At 36.7% G+C, this 9,876-nt stretch overlaps 1 protein-coding gene across 1 annotated transcript; it reads right to left on the reverse strand.

Annotated features, from left to right (window-relative positions):
* Window positions 1-451: 451 nt before the first annotated feature.
* LOC149836555 (ER lumen protein-retaining receptor A-like) lies at window positions 452-8,309 on the reverse strand. Its single transcript, XM_090007038.1, has 6 exons — window positions 8,031-8,309; window positions 6,388-6,653; window positions 1,596-1,711; window positions 1,217-1,290; window positions 1,071-1,134; window positions 452-807 (listed from the first exon to the last, which is right to left on the reverse strand). Exons 1-6 carry the CDS (start codon window positions 8,119-8,121, stop codon window positions 771-773), a joined length of 648 nt encoding a protein of 215 aa, XP_089863164.1. The 5' UTR covers window positions 8,122-8,309; the 3' UTR covers window positions 452-770.
* Between the last annotated feature and the right edge of the window lie 1,567 nt (window positions 8,310-9,876).

The following is a 9,876-nucleotide window of genomic DNA, read 5'->3' on the forward strand; positions in this document are numbered from 1 at the left end:
GTCCAACCTCATTAGCTAATGAAACTTACTGATCTACATCACTATGTCCAAAACCCGCATCTTATCAGATCCAATCCAGGTCAGAATTGTGTCAAACCCGACCTGTTGACAGCCATATAGCAATTTATGGTCCAGCCCTGATTGTTTATACAAAGACGGACAGTAAGGTCGCAGACCAGCTTTGCCACACCAAGGCATTTCTCTCTCCAACATCCACATGCACATAATTTCTCTGAGAACAAAAGGCTACTTGCAAAATACCCAAGATGAACATTCACATACACCAACCAGAACAGCCAAGCAAGTTTAAGCTGGCAATGGAAGAAAACCAAAATATATGACAAGGTACAAAACGAACATGGCCTATAAAATGACCGAGCAAGTTATATCGAGAAAAAATAGAAAGGAAAAAAAACAAACAAAAGGCAAGCATCAATAGAAAGAACAAAAAGCAGAAGTATAAATGAATACAATCAGTATCAATAATTCTCGCAACAATTTAATATACAGGAGGTATCAATTTTTCTAATAACCTTAGGCAAATGCCCAAGGTATGGTGAACATGCTCTCATGAGCAAAAACATCCCTAGCTCTTTCCATCAGGACCGATAGTGACTGGAGTTTCTAACAAAATTTGAAAACCACTCACATAAAGAGCCAAGGCTTTTGAGCAACCGGTTCTTGGATGATAGTACAGGAAATCTAAGAAGGAAGCTTTGTTTGATTTTCAGTAGTATTTCAGTGACTGGAGCTTGCATCTGCTAATCAGTTTAAGATGGCAATTGAAGCTTTGCATTGTTCTTCCAGCTGCAACAGAGAAACAGCATATACATCAATGGCCAGTAGAAAAGAGCAAGTGAAAGCTGGCAGTAGCGACAACTTAGGAGGTTGAATCCCAAGTAGGCCATGCAAGACAGACTTGGAGCAACTTCAGCCCAACTCATCCATGACCCAGACCAAGGCTGTGTTAGGTGATTCAAGTCTGCTCATCAACTTCCAGAATCAACCCATTGAAACAGTGATATAAAATAGAGGAGGTGAAACTTGGTCAAACATGATTTAGCACTCACCTGATAAAATAATAGTAGAAGAAATCCGCATAAAGAGCTGTCTGCACAAAACCTGAGATTGAAGCTGAAGAAAGCGACAGGGAAAATTAGCTTTATATGTATTTTGTTAATAAAAACAAAACAGCATCACGCCATTATACACTTACATATCCATCGAACATAGTGCTTCTCCATCAAGTAACGATATACCCAATTGAGACAGTAGAATGCCCTGTAAGCCCTGCAGAATAGATTAACATGATTCTTCTTAGGATATGTGCTTTTTCTCTGATTCATTTCTTCCAAGAACTGAAGTTGTCATTGCAATTTTACAATCTTATTCCAGTCTTATAATTTTTGAATGCTTGTATACTTCAAGCTTTCCCCACCAAAGGGGGAAAAAGTGAAAAGAGAGACTTTAAAAAACCACAAGTAGAAAAATAAGTGCGAGAAATTTTATCCCAAGAAAAGGAAAATATAAAGCCATTAGCAAGAGGCTACCAACTAAATTTGACACTAAAAATCAATTCATAGTCATGACCATACCCTAGGAAGAAAACGTATTGCCCAGCCAAATTGTCAACATTTCCACTTCTTTGTAGCAAAACCAACTGGGGAAGAATTGCCACTGCCTCCAAGTATATAGAAAATGCCCAAAGGACCTGCGATGAAGAAGTCATAGCAGCAAAAGTTTATCTACAGATGCTAAGCTGCCTCTAAGATTATCAAGATGATGGAACAGCAGATAAACAAAATGAGAGAAAATTACTACATAAGAACCTTGGTTACTGCAGCCATATCAACATATGACCTCACAAACCGTTCCAAAATTTTCATCTTTAAGATTCAAAAAAGCCATCAAAATTTTCATGGAAAAGGGTGGAAAAAATGCAAAGCTACGACAGTGGCAATGCTAACAAATTTGGCAAAATTCACAGGTTGCTGAAATTTGATTGTTATGGACTGTGACATACCTGATCTCATCTTTTACATTTTAGACATCATGACATCAAATGCATAGGGCATAGTCTTAGAATAAGTATGTGCTAATTATGGTGATACCGATAACAGTACACAGTTGATTATAATCGCACTATCATCTTGTCTCACGTGACCAAAGAATAACTCTCAATTTACTGCATACAAAGTACTCAAGATTAGGAGCACTGAAACATTTCTAACATTAGATCATTACATGGTTTAAATAATTTTGTTCTTCACAAGTATTTTGAGCTAATTCCATGTCCATCAGTGGTTGCACATTCACTTCAAGGGCTTATTTTAAAATTTAAAATAGAGTTACAAAGGTCGTGTATCAGGGTGGGAGGTTGCAGGTTTCAGGCCAACATGGTTAAGCCAGGCCCACATGATTCGACACAGGATCATAGTCCACAAGTCCTTACCTATGTAGTCAAAAGCGCCAGGCGGTGCCTAATTGCTAGACCCCTAAAAGGACTAGTTGAGGACTAGGCGGGCTAGTCGGTACCCCAATTCAAATATATATATATATAAACATGTTTAATTTTTTTAGTAATAACATGTTTTCAGCACACAAGTACAAAATTACACATGTTTTCACAAAATATATTAATATAAGTTTATCCAAAAATATATTAATATACATAACCAGAATATACACATATATAACTACACACATATATATAGTAGAGCGTATGTGCTTGAACATTAGGTGCTTGCGGGTTTTTCTGCTCTTTCAGTGTTTTTTTTCGCAGTTCCAACCCCATAAATGTGTTGGGCATGGTCAATTTACGAGGAATCCACACCTGCATCATGTGTTTTGGATGAAAAAAAAACGATATATGGAGCCTCCAAAATTTGCAAAGATTTTGGACCGTTGATTTTTGAACCTTATAAAAACTCACCCATGTGTCGGAATTGAACACTTCAAGAGCTGATCCCTATAAAATCAAGTGCATAGATCACATCGGTACGGTTAGAATTTAAAAATAAAACAAAAAAAACTGAAAACCCCATCAAGCACGTATTGCAAGAACCTAATGTTCAAGCACCTACACTACAAAATCTTTTCACAGAAGCATTCATAACATATTCAGTATAATCAACAAAATATGCTTTCAGCCTTTCACAGAAGCACAATAACATATACATATATGAATAACGTATTACATAATCCATAATACTAAACATGCTTTTAGGCTTTTATAGAAAAAATCGTCAGAGCAAAGTATCACATATATGAAAAACATAATCAATTAAAACTCTGCATGCTTTCAATGTTTCACAGAAAAATCTCAAAAGCAAAACACACACACATATATATATATATATAGAACATAATCAATATGTATAATTAACTAAGCATGTTTTCATCATTTCACAGAACAAATCACACAAACACAAACATACACATTTATAATTATGTATACAAAAAAATAACCGAATATATATTAATAAATGACTAAACTGCCCTTGCACTAGGCAGGGCAGCTTACTCACCGACTAGGTGCCTTAGTCGGTGCCTATCGGAAAAATTGGTACATTTTAGCGTACCTACCTAGGAATTGCAAAACCTAGGCATTTTACTTACGCCTAGGCCAACTGGGCGGACTAGTCGGCATTTTTTACTACATAGGTCCTGACTCCTGACCCTAGATAGAGAACTCGATCACAATAAGTTAAATGGACTTAACATGACATGAGACTCCACCCCTTCATCATTAGGGGATCAAACAACTCTTTAATGGACTACCTCCCTCACGGAGGAAGATGTCACAGTAGTAGAAACATGCAATCATAAATTAGCAGCACCCAGATGCAATTATGAGCATCAACATGAAAAGGAGGATTTGTTACTCGAAAAAGACCCTCCATTGCAGCTCTATTATATGTTGACAATATGAGGATCATGGATTGTGCTAGTGGTTTATCCTATTTTTTCTAAATTTACTCTTTTTCTGGTTTTATTAGCACTTGACGCATGTAGCACTTGGCTTTTATGATTTCAATGAAGGTTATGACAGCATGTAGATTTTAAATCTGAACATAAATTTTAATTAGTTGATTCACAGTCATACCTGCACTAATTTCATCCAAAAAAAGCAATAGTCAATTGGTGTTTCTACCGGTTTTCTGGTATAGAAAACATGCTCATTAGTTTGTCATATGTAAGTCAAAAAATAACTTTCACAAAATGAACAAATTTTAAGCCACTTAGACCAACCTGATCTGCAGAAGTGCCACGCTGATTGGAATTAACTAGGAAACTATAGTACCATAAACTACACAACAATAACTTTTGCTTACCAAAAATAGGAACCACTGAAGGATTAATGCTGCATTATAATATTTATATGATGTGTCTAAGGCATTAGATAATAGAACTACATAAAAATAGGAACTCACACAAGGATTAATCCTGTAATTTGAGATCCACATGATGTAGCCAATGCATCACTATATAGCTATGTCACAAAGACACAAGGCTGTGTGACACAGATTCGATGCGCAAGTTCAAATTTTTTTTTGAAAAATAGGACATGAGGACACAGAATTTTTTATTTTTTAATTCCATAAAAAAACTATTTTTTTATATTTTAATATTAAAAATATGTTTTTATTGAAACAATACTTAAAATCGTTAAAAATATTAAAATATTAGCTGGACGTGTCCATGTGTTCAGTCATGTCATGGGGGACACGCCACCAAAATGGCATGTTCCTGTGACATAGCTATATAGATTCTTCCATGCTTAGGCAAATAGTGGAGCCCAAAGGGCTCAATAATGTTGACGTGGGCCTACTTGCAAGATCAGATACTTTGCAGGCTTAGCATGCACAGTAGAAGCCAAATCCATGATAGCACCAAAATTAGCAGACAAATTATGGCAAAAATTCTTCCCAGATGGTGCAATGTATTATCTGGTGGTTGTTCTCTTCACATTATTTGACATTTTGACTATTCCCTCCTAACAAGATCAGGTGGTGCTTAGGGCTGGGAAATGAACCGAGCAGCTCGCAGCTCCGCTCAGTTCGGCTCATCCAAAGCTCGTTTGTGATCGTTTAGTGAGCTCAGTGAGCAGATAAGTGAGCCAAGTATGAACAATACTGGTTCATCTTGGCTCGGCCCGTATAAGCTCATTTAGAGAATTTATATAGATTTTGTATGCTTCATATGACACAAAATGTTGAGTAGCTCAACTGGATAGATGAGCGTACAAGCAACATTGAGGTCTTGGGTTCAATTCTCAAAGTGCATGCATGCCTTTAAGAGGGTTTTTTTTTCAAAAGAGTGAGCTCGGGTTTGGCTCGTCTAACTTGTACTCGGCTCGGCTTGGCTGATACAAGCTAGACGACCCAAGTTCGAGCAAGGCTCTAATGTAAACAAGCTAAGCCCAAACAATGCCTTTTTGGTTTGTTTGGCTCGTTTACCAGCCCTAGTGGTGCTTAAGTACGTATTTGGAGGAGTCTATCATTCACATTAAATGGATCTGTCACGGGGCTAAATTCTTCTGGGGTTAACCGTGGAGCTGTCAAATAACATTTTGTAGGAGATCCAGATAGTATGAAAACAAAACTAGGAGTGATCTCTAAAAGTACTCCTACCTATTGATGGTGGCTGTGTAACTGAAACTTTAAAGATACCACATGTGTGAACTACAAGATCGATATCATACAGTTTCAGAAACCTGCTATAAACCTATAAATTCTAGAAAATTTTGCATGGTTCTCTCATGGAAACTTAAATCACAAGCCACCACATTGTAACAGAAATGTTTCTTAACCCTGAAAAGTCAAGCTTTAGTATATTAGCTAGCTAGCCAATGTTGTCAAAACCGGTCTGATTCAAAAGGGACCGATTCAAGGTCAATTCAATTCATTTTTTTAATATTTCTTAAGGGGGTTAAAAAAAATAATTTTTTATTTTTTAATGACATGTGTCGAATTGAGATTGATTCGATTTGATTTTTTATGGTAATATTGTTGATGGTAAAAAAGGGCCAATTCAAGATCAATTTAATTTTTTTTTTTAAAGAAACCAATTCACCTAGTGAACAGATTTTAACAACATTGTTCCTGGCTTCCAAAAGAATGTAAGTCAACCACTTTTAAATTTACACAATATTGCAGAACACAACCAAGGACTTGCAATAAATGCACAATTAATCTGTGAAGGAACTATTGCAGGAGAAAAACACAGCATACACAGGTAAGAATGCATTAAAGATTGAAAAAAAAAGGCAACAGAATTAAATCTAAACTTGCATCATCAAACTCCAACCAGAAAAATGGATCTTAAGGAGAAAGGATCTGAATCTGCCAAGTAATTAGACCAAAGAGAGAAGAACTCCAAGATTACCTCTTTAACAGTAAAATTTTCATGAACAAATAATGCCAGAACAAGGGAGGCTGCTACAAGAAAATAATGGCGGAAGGTATCTTGATCTTTGTCGTATGTTCGCCTGACAATAGGGTGTGCATGCATATACCAAACAATTGCTAGCGAGCTTGCAATGAAGACCAGCTTCATGACAGTATTGTAGAGTGAGATGAAATCAGTGAACAGATCCAAGTAGCGAGTGATGAACACTAACACGTAAAGCTCTTGAGTCTTCAGAGAGATCCCTAGTCACAAAATGAGAACAGAAATCTAAATTCTAAATACATCTAAAAATGTATAAGAACTACTACAAATAAATAAATCAGCAATGACAAAGCATGTGAAAATCAAGTGAAAATGTTAAGGAGAACCAACAATCTAAGAGCTAGAATGGGAAACCACCATTGAGTAAAGCAGTTTAATTGAATTCTTAATGAATAAAACTAAAATGACCACATGAGGAATTTTTAAGATGCATGCCCTTTGTCAGGATTCAAAGAAAATTGGTTTAATGGAATACTTTTCCGCCTACCATTTGTCCGTGGCAGGATTTGTTTGCCACTGAACTGGTAGAATGCAAATGGGCACGTGTATGGGATGGCTGTTACTGTACCAACAAGATGGGAAACTTATATTTCCATCTATTACAAATTCCAAAGAACTTATTTCCTAGCAGAATTCACTTTCACTGAATCCAAACACAGCCTAAGGAGATCTACTCCCTTATACCAATAGCCCAAACAGAAAAGCTCTTAACTTCAAATGAAGCGAAAATGCACGAACATATCAAAGGCTCGGAGTGAAAACCCTCCCAATCTCATGATGATGCAGACCTTGATCCTAAAACTTAATCCACTATTTTGTCCAACCCCAACAAGAGCTTACTCCAGAATTTAGAAGTAGAAAACTGAAACATAACATGCACCGAAAAGAATAACTAAACCCTAACCCTAATTCCCAACAGGAGAGTGAATGCCGCAATTAGGAAGAACATACGAAAGCAAACACTGCAATTAGGAAGTAGTAAACAGACGAATTCATCCAAAATTTAACTAGAAAAAAACCCTTAATCCACCTTTCTTCCCCGCGAAAAGAGCGCAAGCGACATTTTAGAAGCAAAAACTGAAACATGACATGGTTCCAAAACAGGAACTAAACGCTAACCCTGATGACCAATAGAAAAGCAAATACTGAATTTGGGAAGAGCACATAAACAGGCGACGTTCATCCAAAAATTCAACCAACAGACGCAGAATTTCTCTCATTTACTGACATCACCAAAACAGAAGCAGAAAGAGGACACCTATCAACAAAACGCCCTAAACCAACGTTGAGAAAATTCAACCATAATCATGCGCGATCAGTCTAAAACGAACGTGAAACGTCGACGCAGCAGAATGCCATAAAAAACAAAATCAAAACCAGCATCAAACACCGCAAAACCTTAACCCTAATCCGAAAAAAGGAAGAATCCCCAACCGGTGCCAACAGAAACCAAAACCACACCAATCCGCAAGCACGGCTCGAAAAACAACCAGAAAACTCAACAGGATCGATCCATCGGCGAGTTCGGGGAGAAATCGAAGGGAAAAAAACGATCGAATCGGGACGAAATTACCAACCCGCGCAGGATTTCGTGGCGTATATCTTGAGGAGGAGTACGAGGACGCTGAGGAGGTGGGTCATGTCGCCGGCGAGTCGGAAGATATTCATGGCTTCGACGAGATGTAGAGCTCGATCCGATCTCAAAGAGAGAGAGAGAGAGGAATGAAGGCTTCTAGTTCCTTCTGTGAGAAGAGAACGCTCCCTCGTGGTCTCGTGGGAATTTTTTTGGGTGGGACTTCAGATCTGAGGGAGGGAAAATGGAGAGTGGGGAATTTTTATTTTTTTTGTTTTTTCGCTTCTGCTTAGTGACTCGCAACTCGCAAAATTTCATTCTCGGTAAATTATTGGAGAGAAAAAATGTAGAGATATTTTCAGTACGTGATTTTCTCGAGAAAATGTTGGTATATATAAAATACAAAATACATGGAAAAGTGGTAGCTGCCTACCACTTTCAAAGGTTGTTTTTCGCAAACCTGACTCCACAGATCATGTTTTTCCCCATAAAAAAATATGATTTTTTAAGCTTTAAATATTTATTTAGCTTTTAAACTATCAATTTTTAAACCTTTAAAAACCTACCTGAACCGAACCGGATGATCCAAGAGTTGATTCCTACAAAATCAAGCACGTAGAATAGTCAGATTCAAGAAAAACATGAAAAAATCCTTCAAATGTTAAGCAGCTACCACCTACTCCAAAATACATATATAAGATTATACTAACATGTAATCAACAAAACTTTATAAAAAATAGTTTTAACCGGTTAATGGCTTGTTTAGGGGTGATATTTTTGAAGTAGGTGGTATTTTTATAACAGCAAAATCATTGCAGTTGAACATCACATTAAAATCAAATCATGATATTTTCAAAATATTGACAATATTTGTTAACCTGAGAGCTCTTTTAAATCTTTCACAAGGGTTTATGGTGGATGAGTCTTAACACTATTGTGACCCGAAAGACCTCAAGCCTACAGGTAGCTGGGGCTGTAAAATGAGACAAACTGCTCATGGTTCAGCTCGTAAAGAGCTCGTTCGAACCTGAAAAATAAAGTTGGCAAGCCGAATACGAATAAGAGGTGCTCGCCTTAACTCGGGTCATTAAAGCTCGTTAAGTAGTAACAAATATATTCTGAAATCGCATAACGTAACTTAAAATAAATAGTTGTAGTGTTTTGGCTTGCAAGCAATAGATTAACAGAAGACTACAAACCCTATTGCTTCCAGCGTTTAAACAGTATGTTTTTTTCTCTAAAGGAGTAGGTTTGAGCTTGACTCAATAGGTTTAGAGTTCGAATCCTACTACTTTTAGCTTTGAAATAAATAAATGCATTTTTTTGTAAACAAGCTAGTTAGAACTCAACTTAACTCGACACTAAAATGAGCCAAGCTTGAAGTTCAATTCATTCACCTTGTTCATAGGCCCTAACCATGGCTGACCTTGTTATAGGTAGGTTGGATAATGGGATGTTTTAAATGGCAAAATACGACAGCCAAGAATATATATATATAGAGAGAGAGAGAGAGAGTAGTGACTAGGTGCTTGAATATAAAATCGGGCCAAGTTTTTTAAACACACCAAAAGACTTTTTTGAACCAATTCAAAACTATCCTTGAACTTGAGTACGTCACAGAGTTAGAATCAAATAATTACAATTCGAATATCATAAAATGATTTCATTTATTTTATAAATAAAATTTTTAAATTTGTAAACAAAAACCCACAATAAAACAAAAGAGTACAGTCCAGTCCATCCTAGCAGACATCATGTGCATCGACATCTATTCACTTACTCCCGCAAAACTGACAAGTGAAAATAAATGAAGTGTGAAACGCATCATGTCTCAGCACAATTCCGCAGAC

This window comes from Nuphar pumila, chromosome 5 (assembly GCF_984573655.1).
Source record: "Nuphar pumila chromosome 5, dmNupPumi1.hap1.1, whole genome shotgun sequence".
Classification (NCBI taxonomy): domain Eukaryota; kingdom Viridiplantae; phylum Streptophyta; class Magnoliopsida; order Nymphaeales; family Nymphaeaceae; genus Nuphar; species Nuphar pumila.

Bases quoted from the DNA above. Each gene is read 5' to 3' on its own strand.
- LOC149836555 (XM_090007038.1), bottom strand. From the start codon at position 8,121: ATGAATATCTTCCGACTCGCCGGCGACATGACCCACCTCCTCAGCGTC. The intron at 1,291-1,595 runs GTATGGTCATGA...TCTATTCTGCAG, and splicing joins CAATACGTTTTCTTCCTAGG to GGCTTACAGGGCATTCTACT. The intron at 808-1,070 runs GTGAGTGCTAAA...TCTCTGTTGCAG, and splicing joins TTCTACTATTATTTTATCAG to CTGGAAGAACAATGCAAAGC.